General features: G+C 46.1%; 5 protein-coding genes across 5 annotated transcripts; 2 read left to right on the top strand and 3 right to left on the bottom strand.

Annotated features, from left to right (window-relative positions):
• Positions 1-990: 990 nt before the first annotated feature.
• PtA15_1A565 (uncharacterized protein) lies at positions 991-1916 on the bottom strand (the record flags this gene model as incomplete). The annotated part of the gene is made up of 3 exons (XM_053165605.1): positions 991-1157; positions 1337-1396; positions 1844-1916. 3 exons carry the CDS (start codon positions 1914-1916, stop codon positions 991-993), a joined length of 300 nt encoding a protein of 99 aa, XP_053016780.1.
• A 5154-nt stretch (positions 1917-7070) lies between these two features.
• On the bottom strand, positions 7071-7957 carry PtA15_1A564 (uncharacterized protein; the record flags this gene model as incomplete). The annotated part of the gene is made up of 3 exons (XM_053165604.1): positions 7071-7321; positions 7463-7718; positions 7796-7957. 3 exons carry the CDS (start codon positions 7955-7957, stop codon positions 7071-7073), a joined length of 669 nt encoding a protein of 222 aa, XP_053016779.1.
• Positions 7958-11895: 3938 nt separating this feature from the next.
• Positions 11896-13178, top strand: PtA15_1A563 (uncharacterized protein; the record flags this gene model as incomplete). Its single annotated transcript, XM_053165603.1, has 4 exons — positions 11896-12378; positions 12549-12722; positions 12804-13044; positions 13126-13178. The coding sequence occupies 4 exons, from the start codon at positions 11896-11898 to the stop codon at positions 13176-13178; spliced, it is 951 nt and encodes a 316-aa protein (XP_053016778.1).
• An 836-nt stretch (positions 13179-14014) lies between these two features.
• On the top strand, positions 14015-15764 carry PtA15_1A562 (uncharacterized protein; the record flags this gene model as incomplete). The annotated part of the gene is made up of 8 exons (XM_053165602.1): positions 14015-14111; positions 14232-14500; positions 14598-14650; positions 14744-14824; positions 14917-15088; positions 15174-15271; positions 15470-15628; positions 15692-15764. 8 exons carry the CDS (start codon positions 14015-14017, stop codon positions 15762-15764), a joined length of 1002 nt encoding a protein of 333 aa, XP_053016777.1.
• Positions 15765-16627: 863 nt separating this feature from the next.
• PtA15_1A561 (uncharacterized protein) lies at positions 16628-18458 on the bottom strand (the record flags this gene model as incomplete). The annotated part of the gene is made up of 8 exons (XM_053165601.1): positions 16628-16700; positions 16779-16937; positions 17027-17094; positions 17190-17526; positions 17609-17689; positions 17771-17847; positions 17959-18230; positions 18371-18458. The coding sequence occupies 8 exons, from the start codon at positions 18456-18458 to the stop codon at positions 16628-16630; spliced, it is 1155 nt and encodes a 384-aa protein (XP_053016776.1).
• Positions 18459-23562: the final 5104 nt, after the last annotated feature.

Genomic DNA, 23562 nt, shown 5'->3' with positions numbered 1-23562 from the left:
ATGAATCAACTGCAGTTCTAAAACGGCCTTTGATGGCTTGTTATTTTGTTATCCAAGCAATAATGTAGCATAGAGCCTAGAGGGTTTGGCAAATGATCCTGTTACGCTAACCAGATTGCAATTAAATGGCCCATTACTCATCACGTAACAGGACATGTTGGATAATGCAGGTAGTTATGTTACCCAAATAATGTGGACAACACATTGTGATCTAACTACCCTGTGTTGTAAAAACTGCTTTTGGAGGTTTTGGGCCCCCGCAAAACTTGCACAAGACTGATAGCTAGCTTCAAGGGATGTTGAGAAACATAGATGAGGTTATGAACCTCAAGCTTGGCCCCCAATGCCAACTTGAAATATAGCCATCACTTCTGCAGTTTTTGGGTCTCCAAAAAACTTGTGCAAAACTGCTTTTGCAGGTTTTGAGTCCCCAAAGAACATGTGCATAACTGATTTTGCAGGTTTTGGGACCCCAGAAAACCTGCTCAAGACTTGTAGGCAGCCCCAAGGGAGGTTGATAAACGTAGGTGGGGTTGTAAAACTCAAGCATGGCCCCCAACGTCAACTTGAAATGTAGCCAGCGCTGTTACAGGTTTTGGGTCCCCACAAAAGTTGTGCAAGACACCTTTTTAAGCATTGGATAGTATATTGGCCAGTCTGCAGTTCTGCAAGATGTGCTTTGATGTGAGCTAGGACTCAGATTTTCACAATCAATCCTGTTCATTATCTTTTTTTTCTCATCTAATTAGCTGTAAAAACAACTCATGTTGCCTCCGGGGTCAGCCCGACCAACCTAACAGAGTAGGTTAAACCCTGTTAAACCTGAATTCGGCGCCAGCATCAATTTGACGGCTCAACTTGTCGCCGAGATCAGCCTGATTCTGAACATCTTTCTGCTGGTTTGTTTGGCTCTAGGGGATAGATGTAGATTTTTGAGTTTTATCGTTCTATTTTTTAATCTTGATGGAGCCCGCCGGAAAATTATGAATATCACATCAGATTTACGAAGACCACCATGGAGATCATCCAGAAAGAAAGACGAATTGGTGTTGCATTGGATTCAGCGATTAATAATGGAGAGATACACATCTCCGGCTCCCATGGTGGCCGGAACGCTTTTGTTTTGGTGACATTATCATACTCGCAGATCAAACATGCTTAATAACAAAATAATGATCACATTAGTTTGAAATCCGGGAACCAAGCCTGTGCAAAGCGTACCTGTCCAGGAGGTAAACCAGCCATGATACATGGTACGATCTACCTCCCGGGACAGATTGAAATGAAAGCCTCTTTTACTGAAGAAATGAAGGTAAGAGGAATGCGTCTAGCTTACCGGTGCGAGCTACACAGCTTCCAGCGCACACGAACTTGATACCATTGATGTCTTGACAGACTGTTGAAGTCCAGAGAAAATTCAGTTGGAAGAAAATATAACCCTGATCCCGTCGGAGTCGTACATGATTATCTAAAAGGAAAAAAAGGTCAAGGAACTCACAATTCTGTTGGTTCTGTATGTTGTAAGACATGCACTTGACTTTTACTGCCATTCCAAAATCTGACCTGCAGCCTTCGCAAGCTATCAAAAGAGCAGCAGATCAAAAATATTATCATTGATACAGTTAGATCCTATCAACCAAACAAGTATTTTGAGAAATTCAAGCTAAAAGAAATGAGCCTCACTGGCGGTTTCACTGCATGAGTCAGCCACGCAGAATGCAAACGTTTTCTCTCCTGCCTTGGATTTGCAAGCCAATTCTTTTGCTGTTTATGAGGAACCCATGAGTCTCTGGTCTTAGCCGTTGCTATTTTGAGAGATAACCAACAGGAGAAACCAACTTACTAGGTGGGGGGCCAGTTGCACTGAAGGATGGAACGGGAGGTGATAGGGTTGTATTCAGAGTGCTTGGTCGCATACCGGATGCAACAGATGGGAAGAATGGTTTTGGGGTGCCTGATGTGATGCTTGGCTGGGAAGTGCTATATTGGGTTACAGGGGCAAGAGATTTATCACATTTGAACACCTTGCCGCTCACAAGATTATCATCTGGCTGAAGGAAAAAATTAAAAATCAAAAGAGGTATAACTAAGAACAGGAATGTCATAGCGGCAGAAAATTAAGAGTAATGAGATAATCACCACACGAATGGTGAGCTTACAGCCACTGTTTGGGGAACTTGCAACTGGAAAGTTGGCTGATACAGCTGACTTTCACAACAATACAATGAGTGTTTTGCCTGGCAGGGGTGTAATTCAATTGAAAATTGTTTCTCTCAAAGCCTTCACTTGTGAATCAAGTCTACTCGTGCATTGGTTTCTTTGTTTCTCTATTGTCATCTGTCTTCTCTCTTGCGTATCTATAACCTTGTCTATTATATTCAGTGTTCTGGCTGACTTCTCTCAATCAATCAACTTCCAGTCCTCTGTTTTCATTTCACTAAGTAAGCTACACAAGGATTAGCTATCCGAACGTATATCTTGACTCAGGAAGCTGAGTTCAAGGGCTGAACAGCGTTTTCATATTCATTGACTCGTGGCCAACTTCCTCCTTACCAAAATTCTGAATTTTTCCTCCTCGTATCCTCCGGTCGTTTCCTTTTCTTTCTCTCCGTCACAGCCTATTCTTTCCCTTCCCCCCATATCCCTTCGAAAATCGTCAAAATCTTAACCCTAAACATAAAAAAAAAAAAAAAAAAAAAAAAAAAAAAACATACATATCTACATCTCCCCATCAACAAACTCTTTCTTTTTTTCTTCCCCTTCCTCTCCACAATCGTACTCCACGCGTCTCACCCCTATCTTCCATCCTCATTTCCGCTCCGATATTTTTTTTTCCCCATTCCTTTTTTCTCTTTCATTACATAACCCCACCAACCCATAAACATGGATCCCAACGCCAATCCCCCAAAACCCCTAGCAAACGTCGAAATCAACAGAGCCCCCCATCAGCAACCCCGTCTACCAGTGCCAGTGAACCTTGCCGACGATTGAAATGCCTCAGCAATCATTTCCTCTGTCTCAGGACAAATCAGAGACACAGACAGACTGCTGGCTGACGGTAGTAGCCTAGGGGTCTGGGAGGAATTTCTCAAAGAAAGGCTCCGCGACGCGATCAACGATCCGGACTATCTTGCATATGAATCAACAAGTGCTCACCATGAGAGGATTGCCTGCTCCATTTTGATATCCTCCGTCAATAGATCCCTGCGACAAGACTTACAACGACTTCCTTTTGCGTCCAGTATGTTGATTGAAATCCGCGCCCAATTCAGTGTGGTTAGCCGAGCTGCCCAGCTCAACTGTTTCCAACGACTCCTGCGTTTCAACATTCACAATCACCCGACGGCAGCCAAAATGGCCACAGGAATCAATGATGAACTGGACAAACTAGCTCGACTCAACATTACCTTGACCAGAAACCAACTGGCCGGACTCATTCTCCAGAACAGCTTAGGAACCGAACCAGAACTAATGGAAGAAGTTGACCGTTGTGTTGAGCAGTCCTTGTCAAGATCAAGAACCAGAACTGTTGAGGATTTTGAGTCAATCATCAGGACGATCGGGATTGTACAACAGAACCTTTGACATCAGACCGAACTGCGAGGACAGGGCCAACAGACGTCACCTGCGCCGCCGCTGGCAATGAATGTAGGGATCAACAACACGGCCCCGACTCCCCAACAACCAGTTTTCTCGGGCGATGGACAGTACAGCGAAGTGGAGGCTGCGGCGATGAGGGCCGGTGTATGCTTCCTGTGCCGATCTCCGGGACACATCCAGCGCAACTGCCCCACTGTCCAACAGTCTCGAAGCGGACCCAGACCTTTTCATCAGCCTTGCCCTTACAACCAGTACCCCGTGGCCAGTCAACATACCGGTTTTCAGCCCTTCTACCCAATTGTGGCGCCCATTGGCTCAGTCGGCACATACCCGGCAGTTGTCCCGCTGGTACGGTCGTTTGGACAGTCACACACACAGCCAGCAAACGCCAGACAACAAGAACCCAACAGGTCTCGCGGCGATTCTTACCGACCTCAGTATCGCTTGCAGTGGGTCAACTCGCAGCGACCTTCACAACCAAATGCAAGGATGGCGTTGGCGGATGCTCCGGAGCCAAACACAGGTGCGGGAGCACAGTTTGTCGAGCTTGGGGATTTGACGGAGGATCTGGCGAATCTCCAATTTGGCCAGATTGATGTGGATATGGCGGAAGGTGTGCCAATCGTGGACTCTGGTGCGTCACACCATTTGTGTGGTGACAAACGTTTCTTTTTCAATTTTTGCTCATTCCCTTCCCCCATTCCCCTTAAAGTAGCGACCAAAGGCAATCCCGCTTTTATTACGGGTCAAGGTGATCTCCAATTTAACGGACTTGATAACCAACGTGTTACTATTCACAGCGTCCTTTATTGTAAGCTAGCGAGAACAGTTCTCATCTCACTGGCTGCTATACGTAAAGCTAATTCATACTTTACGTATAACGTAGAGACCAACTGCTACGAAATTTTTAACAGGGCTGGTTTGAAGCTGTTTTCATGTCCTTTCATAGCGCTCCAGAACAAATGGATTTTTCCCCTGCCTATTCCCGTTCCCACCCACTCTCATCTCTCATATGCGCGCTCGGAAAAACCTAAACAACCCGTTTCTCCTTCCTTTTGTCCTATCACTACTCATGAACGCTTGCAACTGAAATCTAATTTTTTAATACCTGTGGATGTGCCATCCCCAGCAAGCATTGCTGGGAAAGAACTGACACGTGATGAGAAGACCCTGGTCTACTGGCATAGGTTATTCGGCCATGCCAGCCTGAGGAAGATAAGGAGAATCTGTAAACTAGGCCAAGTGACAGGTATCCCAAGGATTCTCCCACCGGGGGAGATCAAATGTGCTACTTGCGCCATTGCTAAAAGCGTTCTGAGGAACAGACTAACAAGCACTGACAGGGTTTTAAAGCGTTTAGCAGTAATTTCTTGTGACATCATAGGACCATTTCAAGTGCCAACTTTCAATTCGGGATCTTTTGTCCTCACGATCAGGGACCTGGGGACCGGTTACTTGGAGGCAAAAATCATGAAAAGCAAAGACCAGTCATGTGGTCTACTGATTTCAACGATCAAGCGATGAGAGACAATAACTGGAGATAAGGTCAAGACCGTTCGCAGTGATAATGGAGGTGAATGTAACAGCTTGATTTTTCTAAACTTTCTGAGTGACAACGGTATTACAGCTGAACGCGCTTTGCCCTACCATCATTACCAAAATGGTGCAATAGAACGTTACAACAGGACCCTCAGCGAAATGGGCCAAACGCTTCTGATTGACAGTGGTCTCGACAAATTGTTCTGGGGTTTATGTTACATATGGGCAAGTGATACGTTGAATAGGATTCCGAGCAAGTCGAGTGGGGAGAAGTCGCCCTGGGAGGCTTTTTACGACCGCAGACCGCTATTCGATACAGCAAGGATCTTTGGGGAGACTGGTTTCTTGCACATCCCTGTGGAAAAAAGGAAGAAACTTGATGATCACGCACTGGAAGGTCGAGTGGTGGCGAACTGCGACAATAGCAAGGGCTGGATTTTCTGGGTCGCTGGTAGTAATCAATTGGTGACATTGGCGGTGGTAAATTGGCAAGATAAGCGACCAGAAGAATACAGAAAGCTGAGTAACAAAGCTGTGACTAATCTAGCAACGGAGAAGGAAGTGCCATCCCTTGATGCGCACCAGACCACTGATACAGTTCCAGCACCAACAGAGAAGCACAAACTTGGATTTATCATGAACAGGTTGACGCTTGGGGATTTTAGTACAGACTAGAGGCCAAGGCGGCTTCGCCGCTGCAAAATCTAGGTTTAGTTGACCCACCTTCTGTGTTTAATCTCACTACCCAACTTTATGCAGTATCAGTCCATACAGATTTATCAGACACACCAGGTTTTCACTGCATTTTTGACCCCCCTCTAGTCTACCCATCCTTTTAAGCAACCAGAGGCCAAGGCGGCTACGCCGTTGTAATTGTTACAATTTAAAATCTAGAACCCCAACCCACCTTTGCAAAAAAAAAAAAAAAAAAAAAAAATCAGAGTCTACAATTATCCACCAAGTAGTATCTGCATCACAGTTGAGAATTTCAAAAATTTACAACAAACTTTCAAATGATGATCCTTCAAAATCTGGTAATCTACAGCATGTACAGTGGGTTTTTGCTACCTTTTTGGAGAGGTAAGGAGCTCTCACCAGACTTCAAGTTATTCCTCAAAAAATATGATGGTGGAAAATAGGGCCCCGTTTGGAGCCGATATAATTGCACAATATAATCTGGAAACTTGTGACATCTGATCAAGTTTTGGCGGACCTGATCAGATGTCACATAGGATGTCATGCAAAAAAACTCATATATTGCCTGGATTATATTGGCTCCAAACGGGGCCTAGGTCTACACACTGTGCTATTTGATATACTCACACAATTTTAGTCATATGCACTGCCAGCACAATTGGCTGGGTTAAGGTTATCCCAGTTAAACTGGGATGCACTTAACCAATTTAAACTTGGGTGATCCGAACTGATGAAATATAAATCCAAGGAACCCCCCTTGGGTTTATATTAAATTGGTTGAGATCAACCAAGTTTAAATTGGTTGAGTGCATCCCAGTTAAACTGGGATGACTTCAACCCAGCCAAACATGCTGGCAGTGATGCTGTTTCTCCAGTATCATGACTCAATTGAATTGAAAAATGACCATTCGAGTGGAAGGATGCATGAAATGTGGAGTTCCTTCTCAAGAATTCAAATAGAAATCAAGTAAATCTTTACAGGAACAATAAGGGCTCAGTTCCCCATACAATTCACCCTGATACAAAGTTCAATGTATTTGTTTTTGAGAGTGAGAAAAATTTCATCCATGCTCTGAACCCCAGTAGCATGGCTAGCTTGCAAGCCAACACTCAAGTTAGAGGAGAAACACTAAACATGGGATATACAAAAGTGTACTGATAAAAGCCTGTGTTGAAGTTTGCAGGATACTTTTGCCTTTGACTTTTATTTTAAAAGGGCAGCATTGATTTCACATTTATGCAAGTTTGAAAACTGGCTGATGATTCCATAGGGCAAGTTCTGGGGGCAACAATGGCGAAGTTTGGCAAGGGGTTGAGAGCTTGTGGGGAGTCAAGATTGAGATGGGGATGGTTGAGAGCTGGGCCGGGCCGGGGAGGAGGAAGATGGGCCGGGTAGTTTTGAGAGGGTCACGAGTAGACGATGGGTTGGAGGGAGGGGTGGATAGACAGAGAGAGGATGAGGCGAAGCAGGCCGGGATTTCGGGTTCTAGCGGGTCGAGCGTATGATGTCGACAGAGGGATGGAGAGGAGGAGGAGGAGGAGGACGGTGACGAGAGCGAGTCGGAGGAGGCGGAGAATGAGTTGGTGGGCAGGGGTGTCAACCAGGGTAAGAGCTGATCGTCGGTGCTGAGGGTGCTGGGCAGGGCGGGCATGTGGGCGAGTGTGGGGGTATTGTTGTTGCCCTTGTCGGCAGGATCGGCGGCAGCGGCAGAGTGGCTGAGGAGAAGCATGGCAGGGTTGGCTGAGAGGCTTCGGGGATGGTTGGCCATTGTCGCTCGGGTGGAGGGAGCGAGGCGATATGGGTTAGAGAGGCATCTTAAGAAGCAGGCGGCGCTGGGGCACAGGGTTTGGCGCAACACCGGGCCCAGATTGGTTGCAAAGACCTGTGCCAAAAACACGAAACACATGAGCAACTGAGTGACATCTCTTGGATGCAGGAAAGAGAAGGTGAGGGTGAGACCTTTCCATCATGGCCACCGAAAAGCACCCAATTACGTTTGTCAAAGAAACAAAACGGATGGCTGACGCCGGCATGGATGAAGCGATCTTTGGCAGGGAGGCAAATGAGCAGTCGCAATGTCCTCCCCAGCGCCTTGGCGCATAATACTTGTTGATTGGCCATCCCAGCCCGACAAGAGCAACGAACACGCCGAGCAAGACCATCCGATGGCGAGGGTGCTGCTTAGCGGCGGTCAGAGGAGTGTATGATCTGGTCAGATTATGCAACGGTTGGTTTGTGCGCGCGCCTAAATACTTATGTCTTATGTATCAGGTGCTGTTGCCTGCAATGGCCAGCGTGGCACTTGATATTGTTGTTTGTACTTGGAGGCTTGGTGATAGCCTGGTGTTGAAATGGGGTACCAGGGTCGAGGCGTCGAGTTGGAGAGGAGCAGTCGGGAAGGCATGTCGGGTCCAAATGGCTATTTAAGGTGAAGCCTGATGTAGTATTGTTTGCCGCAGGCATCCTCTGCCGCTGTAATTCCAGCGTGCGGTTTGTCCTCACCCCCCTCCGCTGTTGCACTTGCACAGTTTGAGGGGCAAAGAGTGGGCCCCCCACTGGTCAGCAGCCTTTGCTGCGGGCCGGGGGCCTTCACGTCCATCCCTTTTGACCTGTGCGCTTGACGCGGGCTGGGGGTTGAGCCTGTGGACACAGCACTTCTGCTGATGTTGGAGGGCTAGGTTGCGATTTTTGCTTTTGTTATATGTATTGTTTGAGGAATAGTTGTGATTTTTGGATTGATTTTCTGTACAATGGGGAAACCCTTGATTTTTTTTTTTTTTTCTCATTTGGTGTATTTATTTACAGGGGGAACCCTTGATATTTTTTTTAGGATTCTGGAAAAACTGTGTCTTTAATAAACTTGGATAAACTGATTATGAACCAAGAATTGGTTGTTGATAAACTCTTGCAAGAATGTTCCACTTTTTCAGCCACAGTGCCGAGAACGTACAAACAGGCCATGAAATCAGCGCAATGGGACAAATGGCAGGCCGCGATTGAAGAGGAACTGGGAAACTTGCTGCGAATGAAGGTGTGGTCAGCCCTGCCTTGTCCTGCGGGACGGATTCCCCTGGACGGACGTTGGGTTTTAGCAGAAAAGTCAAATGACCAATCCAAGGTGGTGCGCTGGAAAGCGCGGTATGTAGCTAAGGGTTTCACTCAAGTGGAGGGCTACGATTCCAACAAAACGTTTTCACCAACGGCAACGTTTGTTTCCATGCGGCTGATATTTTCACTGGCAGCCAAATTTAACTGGCCGGTAAGATCTTTTGATTTTGTTGCAGCCTACCTCAACTCACCTATTGACGAGGAGGTGTGGGTCAAGGCGCCAGAGGGCATGAAGTGTTGAGTTGTCTGTTAGTCTGCTACCATGATGTATCACCACAGTATGGAGGGCTGTTGGATCGACCCATGAGCAGTACCAACCAACCACCCAGCTGGCAGCCACAAGCGTCTGTAGCCTAGTTGGTAAAGGCAGCACTCTAGTATGTGTCTCAGCATAGCTGAGGTTGTGAGTTCGACTCTCACCAGACACATCTTCATTTTACAGTCTCTACATGAAGCTACCGCAGGGATACGCTATGAAGCTGCACAAAGCGCTGTGTGGAACCAGACAGGCAGCGTGGTGCTGGTGGCTTCATTTGAAAGGGATTCTTACTGACCTGGGCTACAAAGCTAGCCAGTATGATAACAATCTATACACTCTGCAGCACTCAAAAGAGATTGGAATTATCTGGATCCACATGGACAACGGGATTGTAACTGGCTTGTCAGATTTGCTCCTACAGCGGCTGGAGAACAACCTGAAAGGTGTCCTCCAAATCAAATGGAGTGATGGAATAGAGTCAACAGTAGGTCTACAGGTTAAGCGGGGTGAAAAAGGATTCCATCTAAAACAACCAAAGCTGATTGAACAGGTCCTACGCGATCACTAGGATGGCGCGTTGACCACTAAAACGCCTTTGCCACCATCCTTGGAATTAGTGACTGACACAGATGGTGTTGAATCAGACTCTACGCCTTATCTTTCTGTTCTAGGTTCTCTCAGTTATCTTGCTGTAGGTATGCGTCCCGACATCGCCTTTGCGGTCAATCTTCTGGCGCACTTCTTGGCAAAGCCCGGGATTAATCACTGGAAAGGTGTGAAGCACCTGCTTGGCTATGTCGCGGGATCGAGAGACATTCAACTCGACATAGTGCCGGACAACAGCAACAAAGTGCTTAAATGTTATTGTGACGCGTCGTGGGGAGGTGAACACGGCAGATCAACGTATGGGATACTGATCAGTTTCTATGGGTGTCCAATCCTTTGGGCTTCCCGCCGGTTTGCCACAGTAGCCGCGTCCACTTGCCAAGCGGAGTACATGGCACTCGGCATTGGCACGAGGCATGTAATATGGGTTAAGCATTTACTGACTGACATCCTGAAGAAAGATTTTACAGGTCATCTTTTCTGCGACAATCAAGCCGCTATAAGGGTTAGCACGGATGATTCTGCTAATAAAAGGGTACGCCATGTCAACAGAGAGTTTTATCTGACAAATCAAGCCATCTACGAGAAAAAGACAGATTTAGTGTGGGTGCCTACAGCCAATCAATTATTGGATGTATTTACAAAAGCGCTTGGGAGGGAATTATTTGAGAAATTTAGAAGGCGGATAATGTCCAGTGTCTAGGTGAGGGGGGAGTGTTGTAACCCTGTATGGGTTACAGGCTTAGCTCACACCTAGACCATAGTATGCTTATAGATTACATGTATATAAAGTGTCTTTCCCTTTCTATACATGTAATCCATCATCATCCTACCACAAACCATCTCAGGTTCCATTAACCTGCTGGGGGGGCCTAGGTCATCATACATGTGTACATATACGGCAGGCCAAAAGTTGAATAGCACTGTTCACGTAAGAAATCTATGACCATGTGAGAGATATACATCAGCATACTTTCCCAGCCAAATTGGCTGGCACAATGGGATAAACTTTATTTCAATCTTGCTGATGTTTAGCTTACGTAAACAGTGCTAATAGGGGGGTTCACAATTGAAAATTGGAAAACTTTAGGACCCATTTTAACCTGTTTATGAACATATTTCTCAAAAATTGATAAATTGCACTGATTGATCAGTCACACCTTTTTCTGGACATCTTACCAAAATTTTAAAATTATGTTCATAAAGGCCTTAAATTGACCTCCAAAGTTTTATAAAATTCAATTGTGAACCCCCCTAATATGTAATCATATTGGCGATCCTCCAAGTCAAAGTACACCCTAACTTAACACAAGTCCCCCCTGGTGGGATGCTTGCTGTGGCTGGCCGCAAAGCGGCCCCTCCCGCAGGGAGGGACTTGCGCGTAATGTCAAAATTTTGGCTGGGAAAGAAATCACAAATGGCTGGAGGGAAAATATTAACCCTCAGCCAGCCTTCCCCTCAGGTCCTGTGGACCTGCCCCAGAGCCAAAAGATACTTCTGGACCTCAGCTTTCATTTGGCACCGGTCTCATCTCCTCAATCCAAACCATTTGCACTGTACTAATGTTTTGAAAATAAAAAAAACATGAAGAAATGTAAACTAAGGATGCACAACCATCATGCCTAGTGGATCCTGGATCCGCAAACCCGCAGATCCTACACATCTAGTGTTGCATTTTGTTGGAGATAGGAAATTCAATTGTGCATATTATCAGAAAATCCAAAAATGGATCTTCAGAGCAATGTAATATCCTTCAGGATTCCTTTGACCTTCAAAACGGATTCCTTCAATCAGTTTTGGAAATTTTTGCTCAAAATCTTGGGTGAGGGTGCGCATCAGCACTGCCAATGAAACTGTCTATGCAGTTTTTTTTGTACATATTTTGCTGATTTTTAAATAAATATTTAGTGGTTTTGGGGTTGAATATCCTTCCTTTCCCTGCCAGACTTCAGACATTAGGTGTAAGCCTCTCCTGCGGAGAGCCCTCCGGGCGGGGTCCCCCGGACCCTCCGTTCGAGAGGCTTAGTTAAGCTAGAAGTACACCCCACATCCATCTGTACTTGAATCACAAAAAGAAGAATCCGAAATGAGTTCCGAGAAGACGGTGATCAACGGTGTGTCGATCGAGGACGACATGGAGGACGATTTTGACGATCTACTGGACAAATTCAAATCGCCCTCGGAAGCGAAGCAAGAAGAAGGGTCGCATAAGAAAGACAAATCGGCGGGGAGCACGAAGCCGGATGACGCAGAAGAGGCTGATTGGCCGGGCCAGGAGATATCCGACGACTTTGCGCGAGATCTTGCCGAGGGAATGGAAGCCTTACTAGCAGGGATGAAGGACGAAGACGGGGGCGAGTTCAAAAAGCATCTCGAAGCGCTTGTCTCTGTCGATGGCGGCCTCAATGGAGCTAGCGACTTACTCGATGCCCTCAACCAGAAAGAATCCAGCTCGAACCAATCATCCTCTTCAAACCCTGCCGAACAACCCGAAACTGAGACTAAAAACTTTCAAGAGGCTATTCAGGAAACCATGGAGAAACTCAAGCAATCGCACGATTCTGCTAAAGTATAACTTCGAATACTCATTATTTATTCTCATCAGGTTTGATAACTATACGCTGCTTTTGCATGTCAAGAACCTTAGTATACGCCTAGAATCCAAGATCAACATATCTATTGCTACACTAGGAACTCAGGACTGACTTCATTTCTATCTGTTTATTATCTTCACACTAGGCAAAAAGTGCTCCTTCCGAAGATGAAAATATCTCGGCCTTATTCGAAAAAATGATGTCCGGCGAAAACGGATTACCGGACGAAAACCAACTGCAAACGATTCTACAGTCATTCATGGAAGAATTGATGTCGAAGGAAATCATGTACGAGCCCCTCAAAGACATGAGTCGATTAGTGCGTTCCTGCGTCCCTTCCCCTTAGTCTACGTTACCGGCCTCATCATCAACTAATTTCGATCAAACACACCAACATCAGTTCCCGGATTGGCTGAACGAGAACCGAAGCAAACTGTCTCCCGAAGACTTGAAGAGGTACGAAACTCAATCGAAGATCATCGGACAAGTCATCGAAAAATTTGAGGATCCCAGTTGGGATGCAGAAGAAAAAGCTGGAGGAGAAAAATTCATTTCTCGCCAGAAGGAAGTCATCGAGCTCCTGACCAAAATGCAAGATTGCGGTCCACCCCCAAAAGAAATCTTGGGCGATATGCCTGCTGGTACGCCTGCCCCGTCCGTCTTATGGCTGGTCCTTGGAGCTGATCAATAAATACTTTTTTTTGCTACTTGTCCGACAATAGGCGTGTTTGGCGAGGACGGTATGCCAAATCCTGAACAATGCTTGATTTTTTGATAATCTCCCTCTCATACCGCCATGTGTAGTTTCTTTCCTTTCCTTTGCTTAATCCCTTGGACACACATGTATGTATACATCAAGTTTGCTTCTTTGAGTCAACCACATCATCTATTCCCAAGCAAACACCATGACTCCACTTGCAAGGCTATTCAGCCAGGATGCCCTTGCGCGAAAGCGGTGCCATGTCTTTTGAAATTTTTGAGAGACTAGCAAAATCAAAGAGGTGGATATACATTTCTCTGAAATACCACCGACTATGTATTTACAACAGTTTGAGATAGCAGGATGGGCAAAGGTTGTTGGATCTACCAGCCCACGGACAGAGAAAGGTGATGGATGAGCTTGCGCACATCCAACCGATCTGTTCGAGAAGGGCGTTGAGATGGTCCGGGATGACAAGCCGACGGAAGCCAGCTGAAGCCAAGTCGCTCTCCGCAATGCTTCGGCGCCCTCCAGAGCTGATGATGAGTTGAAGTGAGACTTCCAAACAAGGAGGGTAATTTGACATGATTGCGTTTAGCTGGACCCAACGCCGGGCCAGGGCGGGGTTTTTATAGTGGGAGTCCCGTTGAGGTTAGGGTTGTGTGTGTGGCGCGGAGGGGTTGGGGGGCTTGAGAGTGCTGCGCCAGGCGAGGCCAGGCGCTGCCGTGTGCTCCCGGATGCTGCGGGCGGGTGCCGGGTCGGCCCTCCGAAGGGGTCCTCGCGACGATCGATCGTGCTGTTGACCACACAGTGCACTCCCCCTCGGCCCACGAGAGCTGACCACTCAATAGAACTCTACATAGACTCTCTGCTGGAAAACCACTTCGTCCTACCAATCCTGAGGTTCAAGGATGTCGCTCTTGTTCCCCAACATGGCCTCTCTGGCCAACTCTCTCACCCCTTCGATTGGCGGTCTCAACACGCCTTTCCCCTCTTTGAAGCTTGCAAGTAAGCCAATTTCCTCTCTGTCTCTCTTATCCCTTCCGATCTCTTCGCTGGCGTGGTTTCGATTGGTATATTCCTGTAGTCAAGCATGTGTTCTGACCATTTTGATTTGCACCACTCCAGGCATTGTCAATGATGCCAAGTCAAAGGCAAAGCAACTCGAAAGCAAATCCAAAGAAGGTATCGAAGGTGCGAAGGACAAAATCAGCTCAGAGGCCGATGCATTGAGATCCAAGGTGGCTTCCGCCACCGGTGTCGGTGCCGCTTCAAAAGCCAGCATCGAACTCTACTCGACCAAGTACTACACTGCTTGTGCCGGTGGTGGTGTACTCGCTTGTGGTCTCACCCACGCTCTTCTCACTCCACTTGATTTGGTCAAACGCCGAAGACAGGTATGCAACTTGTCCAGTATTGTCATCGACTGCTTATCGCGCATGATCGGAACCAACCCACTGAATCCTCTCCGATCTTCCCCACTCAATCATTCAGGTGGACAAGACCCTTAACAAAGGTAACATGGACGGATGGAGCAAGATCTACAAGTCGGGTGGACTAATCGCACTCTAGTAAGCCACTGCCTCTTGCCACCTTTACCCAGATACCCGGACAGCTAATCTGCTTATTCCTTCCTCTAGTACCGGTATTGGTCCCACCTGGGTTGGTTACTCGGTCCAAGGTGCCTGTAAATATGGTTTCTACGAGTATTTCAAGAAAAAGTAAGTCTTCTGGACACCCCTGCGCTTCCTCGTATTACCCCTGGTAATGCGCTAGTCAATCCGACGGACTAACGGTCTCTCCCTGTCTGAAGATACGCCGATGCCGTTGGACCTGTCAATGCCGTCAAATACAAAGACGCGATCTACTTGGCCGGCTCTGCCTCCGCCGAGCTGATTGCTGATGCCGCCTATGTCCCACTCGAAGCCGTCAAGGTCCGAATGCAGACCACGATCCCGCCTTTTGCCACTGGAATGGTCGATGGAGTTCGTCGCTGTTGAAGGTACCGGCGGCCTCTACAAGTCCCTTGGATCGCTCTGGTCTCGTCAAATTCCGTACACTATGATGAAGTTCTGGTCGTTCGAAGCTACTGTCACCAAGATCTACGCTTCGCTCGGTAAACCTAAAGACTCTTACAACAAGGTGAGCAGCCGAAATTGTGTTCTTTCGTGCGTCTGACCATCAGCAACATTCCCTGATTATTCATTGCCTTGGTCACAGCTTTAACAATTGGGTGTCTCTTTCGTTGGTGGCTACATCGCCGGTGTTTTCTGTGCTGTTGTATCTCAGTGAGTTCGACTATTCCATCTACCTCCCTCCCAGCCATATCATTTATCATGACTGCTGACGTTCTTCCATGTCACCAGCCCCGCTGATACCATGGTTTCCAAGTTGAACGCTGTTGGTAAGGAGGGCTCTGCCAAACCCACTGTTGGCTCGATCTACAAGGAAATCGGATTCGGAGGTCTCTGGGCTGGTCTCGGAACCCGTATCGTGATGATCGGTACTTTGACCGCGCTACAATGGTATGTATTCCTTTCATCGATCCCCCATGACCAAGACACTCACTCACAGCATTCGTCATTTAGGCTCATCTACGACCATGTCAAGGTTGCATTTGGATTGCCCACCACTGGTTCAGCTGAACCTCAAAAGAAGTAGGGATCATAGTATCTCAATGTTTGTTTTTTTGAAGTACCATAATCACCGCTTGTCCCCATACATCGTAGTTTTGCACCCTTTGAAATCAAAATTTAAACATCATCTTCCTGCCTTCAAAACATCCTATGATGCTCTTCGACATTATAGTCATGTCTGCACGCGTCTTTTAGCCCTTGCCTCCGCGCCTCCTCAGCCGGAGCGTGATAATTTCTCGTGCAAGCAGCCGCGGAGGGTTTCTCCTAGAATGGCGGGACTGGCTCAGTCTGTCATGCCAGCTGCATTCATGTGTCATCATTACTTTGTTTTTATAATCTTCTAAGCATATCCATCAACTCAATCGGATCGAAAAACAAGAATCACATCTGCGAAAAGCAAAAATTACTGCCCTCGGCCAGGATCGAACTGGCGATCTCCGGATGACTTGCCTGATGACAATCACATTGTACCTGAGGAACAGATATGAGACCGGCGCTCTAACCAGCTGAGCCACGAAGGCGCTCGGTGTTGCGGAATGTATTGACCATACGAATACCACAGCAGATGGGTTGCGGACTGGCACGGAATTTCCGAGCTTCGGCCTTCCTTACCCAGCATTGTTTGCTAGTAAAGTTAGCTCGACTATCAGACTGTGCCTGTGCCAAAGCTACGGCGCAATCCGCGAGCAATCACTGTTGCCCAGGCCATTTACACTTGGACGCCTCCATTCAAGGCATTCCAGGCTTCTTTCATTTTTTGGGGGGAGGGCATCCGCGCCGAAACCATCGGTTTTATATGATTTCCGGGTTCCATCTTTCACCAAAGGCGGAATTGGATGCGTGGGGATTATGACAAGAAGTTCAAGAGTTATATATAGTTTTTCTGTTTTACTTTTTGATAGGTTCAGCTGATCCAGTGGTGGGGAATCCGAAAGAAACTTTCACGTAATCATAGATAAGCCTGAAAGTACGAATGATTTTTTGTGGATCAGTTGTCCCTCATTTTGAATCAATGAAGTGCTAGGTTGAGGGCGCGTACCATTGCAAAGCCGTCAGAGTCCCAATCATCATGATACGGGTACCGAGACCAGCCCAGAGCCCTCCGAATCCAATTTCATTGTAGATTGAACGGACTGTAGGCTTTGATGAGCCCTCCTTACCAACTGCATTCAACTTTGACACCATAGTATCGGCGGGACTTGTAAGAAGAAGAAAAATAAACCCCCGAAGAATCTTAGCGGCCAAGTTAAGGGGGGACGATTTTTGACCTGAAATGCTTGAACTCACTGCGAGACAACAGCGCAGAAAATGCCGGCAAAATAGCCACCAACAAAAGACACCCCCAATTGCTGAAGCTAGAGTCAAAATAGACATTCAACGCCAGTAGTGCTAGTGATCAGGAAATCGTTATAGTCGCTTTGATGAAGAAAAAAGTCTTGCATTGTCTTACTTTGTTGTAAGAGTCCTTGGGCTTTCCGAGTGAAGCGTAGATCTTGGTGACAGTAGCTTCGAAGGACCAGAACTTCATCATAGTGTACGGGATCTGGCGAGTCCAAAGCGATCCAAGGGACTTGTACAGTCCACCGATACCTTCGACAGCAGTGAACTTCTTGAATCCGTCCACGGTACCGCTGGCGAATGGCGGGATCGTGGTTTGCATTCGCACCTTGACGGCTTCGAGCGGCACATAGGCCGCATCAGCAATCAGTTCAGCCGAGGCTGAGCCCGCTAGATATATTGCATCTTTGTATTTCACGGCATTCACTGGTCCAACGGCGTCCGCATATCTTAATTGTGTTTTGTGTTGAGGCAGGAAGATAGTAAAGACATTGCTCTAAGAACATCACGACTAGAGGAAAAATACTTCACTTCTTCTTGAGATACTCATAAAACCCGTATTTACAACCGCCTTGGACAGAGTAACCAATCCAGGTGGGACCTACGCCAGTACTCCATGAGTGTCGAGATGGATAGCAGATGAGCTCTTTAGACCATCTAGAGAAGACGTATGATCAACACGATATCACTCACTAGAGTGCGCTTAATCCTCCCGAGTTATAAATCTTACTCCAGCCATCGAAGTTTCCTTTGTAAAGCGCCTTATCAACCTAACGCCGCCGCAAGTAATAGGAAATATATTAGCGGGTTTTGTCCCCCATAAGGCATGATACATACCAAGCTGATGTAAAGGATGAAAGGATGAAAGGAAATTAGTTGACTTGTCTTCGACATTTGACTAGATCGAGAGGAGTGACTAGGGCATGGGTGAGGCCGCATGCAGCTACACCAGCTGAGATACAAGCCGCGTAGTACTTTGATGAATGGAGCTCCGGACTAGATTTGGAAGCGCCACCGATGTCGGAGAATGCAGGTGCCACTTTAGATCTCAGGTATTCAACTTCTGAGCTGATTTGGGCCTTCGCATCATCGATACCTCCCTGAGACTTGCTTACTTGCTGCTTTCCTTTCGACTTGGTATCATCTACAATATCTGCAGACATTGTTAACGTTTAGGAGAGTCCATCCAGGTTGAGATCAAGTCGAAAATAAGAATTATATCCAAACCGCCACTCGCCCAGATATCAAGTCGGATTTATGCGAAGGGAGGGGGAGTAAGGAGACATGACTGACTGGGAACTTTCGAAGGTGGCAAAAGATGAGTAAAACCTCCGAGTGTCGGGGCAAGACAGCCGGCCAAACTAGGAAGCCAAATGGGCATTTTTCAAACTCGGGCTGCAAATAAGTCCAATGGAAATCGACGGACTTGTGGTACTCATACCAGCCCGGCAGACTTGATAGTCTTCCTTTGGGAGCAGATATGAAGACTGGGCTCATGGGCCACGGCAGTTCCGGCGGGGCAGAACTCAGAAGCTAGCTGTCTATACACAGCAACAATTACTGCGATGTGCTGTGAGGAGCACACAGCCTTTGTGTCTCGGCAGATGCCACGACCAAGCAACCCTACAAGCACACACCACAGAAAACCCTTATATTCAAGCCTACAACAAAAGAGACATCCGCATTAAAATTGTTGAAGCTTCTAAAGCGCACAACATTCTGAGAAGGTTGCTGGCGGTGACCCGCCCGAAGCAGTACAAGTGGAAGGCTCTCAGAAAGGCCATTCGAGAGGCCGAGATCGCTCAAATTAACATGAGAGTATAGAACGCAGTAACATGTGGGGGGCGATGACGCGGGTAAGCCCCATCGGCCGCAGATTCAATTGTGGACTACCACTAACTAGTCTTGCTCGATGTCCGACCCTTTAACTGAGAAAGGAGTACTACGTAACGAGACCTGAGAGGAACTCAGGTACCCTCAACTTCCTTGTTAACCGCACAATCAAATGTGATATCTGAGAAGATTTGGCTAATAAAACATTGATTTCAGTAAAAAGAAAATAAAGAAATACAATAGAAATAGTTTTACCTAATAAAACAGGAACTAAGATTGAGAATGAGAACAATAGATACCAGAACCAAAAATACACACTAGGACTTTCAAGCTAATGATAAAATAAGAGTGATCAGAAATCTGGAAAACTACGGTCAGAAAGAAGAAGAAGTAAAAGAATAAGAACCTGTAAACAGCTGGCCTAGACTGAGGACCTCGACGAGTAAACCGCGGACACGACGAAGGATGAAGTTGAATGGTCGCGGGTTTGAGGAGTGGTGGTCAAGATGAGGAAGGAAAAATTGATGGACGGTCAACAGCGTCATAAGGAGGACGGTCAACTGCTCTAGGAATGAAGTATGAGCACTCGTGGCTCTCTTGACGTCATCACACTCGCTGTGCACCGCATCGTCCCAGGCGCACCGTGACCATAAACCGTAAGAGAGCGCACCGTGACCACAAACCGTAAGAGACAACAGACAAAATCCAACACACCCCCGTGCACCAAGCCCGTCAGGGAGGGGGCATACCAGCTCGTAAGACTCAAAGCACCTTAAATATTGATGACCTTCTGATGGATTTGGTGAGAAAATCCACCAACATGAGATGTGTTCTTTTGAATACGAGTGAAATTGTTTCCACTATTATTTCAGCTCGCACAAAATGATATTGTAAATTCATGTGTTTTGTCTTAAATGCCGAGTGATTTTTTTTTGTTATTTGCCAGCATGATGGCGCCTTGATTGTCTTTGAAAATCTTGAATGGAAGATTGATTTGAATTTTTAGAGCAGAGTTGGAAACCATCTTGAGCCAGAGAAGTTCTTTAGTAACTTCGGTAATTGCTATGTATTCTGCTTCTGTTAATGACAGCAAAGTAGTGGATTGTTTCTTAGAGCGCCAGGAGATCAAGTTTTTGTTCCAATGAATTAAATAACCTGTTGTAGATTTGCTTGTAATAGGGCAACTTGCCCAACTAGCATCAACATAAGAGACAAACTCGGATTGATCTGTTGGAGTTTTTTGAAGAGTAATGCCAAAATCCTTAGAACCTTTAAGATATCGCAGACAATGAACTGCGGCATTCCAGTGAAGTATTCCTGGATTCTTTAGGAATTGAGACAGACAGCCGACTGTGTATGTAATATTGGGTCTGGTTGTTACACTTAGATAGCTCAGAGCTCCAACTAGACCTCAATAACGAACATTAAGCTTATTGAGTTCTTCAATTTCGCATTGAGATGCCTTGACAAGATGTGAATTGGGTTTCATTGGAGCAACGGTGGGCCAGCTACGCTAACCGTAGCGTAGTGGAATTCCGCTAAATTGTAGCGTAGCGTTAGCGGATTGCGCCTTCTCTGCGCTAACGCTACGCGCAAAGGGTGCGCAGCTAATTTAGCTGTTAGAGTAGCGTTAGCGCAGATGCGCGCAATTGCGCTAACGCTACACATGCAGGGCGCAAAAGAGCGCGCGCTATGGTGCACCACAGTGCTTTTAGCTTAAAAAAAGGCCTTTTTTTCCGCTAAAAGTGCTGTAGCGCAGCGTAGCGTAGCGTAGTGACTGTAGCGGCGCGCTAACACTATCAAACAATTGCCGCCCTGTTAGCGCCGCTGAAATGTAGCGCAGCGTAGCGGCGCTAACAGCGCGCTAACGCTACTCAAAATGGGCGGGCGCTTTTTGCCGCTACGCTAACGCTAAGTGGCCCTGTAGCGTAGTGTGGCGTAGCGGCCCACCGTTGATTGGAGTAGCAAGCGGCGCTAAAGAATCGCAATTGTATTAGAACAAAGTTTCTTCAATATAGTGAGTCTGTGTTAGGTGAACCGACTCAGGGGATTGAGAAACTTTCATCCCAAGAAGATGCATTGCGCTACCGAGATCTTTGATCTTGAAACGTTTTTGGATCAATTTTTTAAAGATTTCTGGTTCCTTGCTAAAGATAGCAATATTGTTGAAATGAACATATAACCAGGTATTTGAAGACCAGAAAACGCATGGTTTGGCGTAGCTACAATTAAATCCGACCAATAGCAACCAGGAGGATAGAGTCAAATGCCACTCCTTTGGTGCTTGTTTAAGACCGTAGAGTGCCTTTTTCAGAAGAATGACTTTGCCCGATGGCACATCAAAGCCAGGCGGAGGATTTAAGGTAATATGTTCCCTTATTGGAGCATTCAAGAAGGCGCATTTAACATCAATCTGATGAAATTGGAGGTTATGTTGAAGCGCGAACGTGATAAGTAGACGAAGAGAAACTAATTTGCCCGTTGGCGCGAAAGTGAAGCGGTAATCTTTGCCAAAGACTTTGTTGAATCCTTGAACGCATAGTCGGGCCTTATATTCTTCAGTTTGATTAGAAGATTCCGGTTTGATCTTAAAGACCCAAGTGCAGTTCAAAGGCTTATCATCTTGACTTTTATCAATGATATCCCAGACTTCATAGCTCTCCATATTAGTTTTCTCCTTGTATAGAGCTAGCGTCCATTTTTCTTTGTTGGCCCGCATCATTACTTGATTGTATGAGAGTGTTTTATTGTTGGAAGAAGATGTTTCAGTGTTGAAAGAAGATGTTTCAGCGTTGAAAGAAGATGTTTCAGCGTTGAAAGATTCTGGTACCCCCCTCCGACGATGAGACAGTATGTTCTCAGAAGATACATCTCCTATTATTTCATTTGGAGCGCAGTTTGATGTTGGTTCAGCAGAAACGGACTCTTGAGGAACTTCTTGGTGAGGAAAGGGTTGAAATTGATCCACGTCATCATCATTGGTCTCGGCTATGACTTCAAAAGGATTAAAGAAATAGCTGGATTGGTCCAAGCTCTTGTTTGCCAAAGACAGAAATACTGTTTTGTCAAATGTTACGTTTTGACTAGTACAGACTGTTTTGGATTCAACTCTGATGAAACGGTATGTCAAAAAAGCATTGGCATAGCCTAGAAAAATGGCTTTTTCAGATTGTGGAGACAACTTATTCACTCACACAGCTTCTGGAATTAACAGATACGCGAGACAACCAAATGGACGTAATTTTGAGACGTCAAACTTTTTCTTGAAGAAAGTCTCATAGGGTACTGAGAAATTTTGAGTAGTGGACGGGAGAAGATTACAGAGATCCGTCGCCGTAACAACAGCCTCCGCCCAGTAACAAGGTGATAGATTCGCTTGAGCAAAAATGCATCTGGCTTTGTCAAGAATCACACGATTTGATCGTTCAGCCATTCCATTATTTTCTGGAGTGTACGCTGGTGCGAATTGCTGAGAGATCCCTCTATTTCGACAAAAGTCTTCAAAGAAGATGCTCTTAAATTCTCCACCATTATCCAAGATAATCCTTTTTACCGTTTCACCAGTTTGGTTTTCTGCCCAAAGAACAAAGTCTTTGAATTTATTCAGAGTCTCGGTCTTGTGTTTCAAAAGTTTGACACATTTGAGACCCAAATGTTGATCCACAATAGTTAAGAAATATTGGGCTCCAGCGACTGATCTTGTCTGAAAGGGTCCAACCAGATCCAAATGAATGGCTTCTAGGACTTTGCTGGTTGGAGCAAACCTACCAAGAAACGGCTTTTTCACCCCCTTACACATCTTACAAGTCTTGCAATCAACCTCTTCACAATCAGGTACGATTCTTTTGAGATAAGGGAAGCTGGGATGGCCAAGCCTAACGTGCCAGTCAACTTTGGGCGCAGAGCAGTACAAAGCAATAGGATTGATTACTTCAAAAGAATTTGATAATTCTAAGATATTGTTATTGATATTACCGGACAAGCTAAATTTTTTGTTGAAGTTTATCTTAAACTTGTCGGAATCTTTTGAAAGAGAGGTAATCTTACTGAATAATCAATTCATCGAGATGAGAGGTCGATGAAGGCTGGGAGCATATAAAACGTTGTTCAGTTTTACGCAGGATCCGAAGTCGTCCAGGATAGTTATCTCCCCAACAGCCACAGCAGTCACACGTTGGCTTTGATTTCTGGTATAGATTTTTATGTTGACATCTTTGATTTTGGTGAACATCAATAAGTCGTTCACCATATGATGAGACGCTCCTGAATCTAAAACCGGAGTGACACCGCCATTAGTTGAACTGATTACAAAAGCGACCGCCTCCACAATGTCAAACTCATCCTCAGCGGAGACTTCATCAATTGAGGTATCATCTTCAGCTGAAGCTAGATGAGCTTCTGGATCTGCTGGTCGCAAAGCATCACGCTCGGCTGCCGTAAGTTTGAAGCAACACCAGGCAGGATGATAGGCCAACGGATTATGTTTGCCTTTGGAGCACGGATGAGCTGGTTTTGGTTTCTTGGATTTATTGTTAGCTTCAAATTTGTAGGCTGAAGCGGTATCCTTGATGACCTTTGAGTTTGTATTGGTTTTAGAGGTGGAAGTAGTAGCAACAGCTCCAGTCTCCTTCATGTAGACAAGTTCTTGTAAT

This window comes from Puccinia triticina, chromosome 1A (genome assembly GCF_026914185.1).
Source record: "Puccinia triticina chromosome 1A, complete sequence".
In the NCBI taxonomy this organism is placed as follows: domain Eukaryota; kingdom Fungi; phylum Basidiomycota; class Pucciniomycetes; order Pucciniales; family Pucciniaceae; genus Puccinia; species Puccinia triticina.
This window is presented reverse-complemented; position numbering and strand designations above follow the sequence as displayed.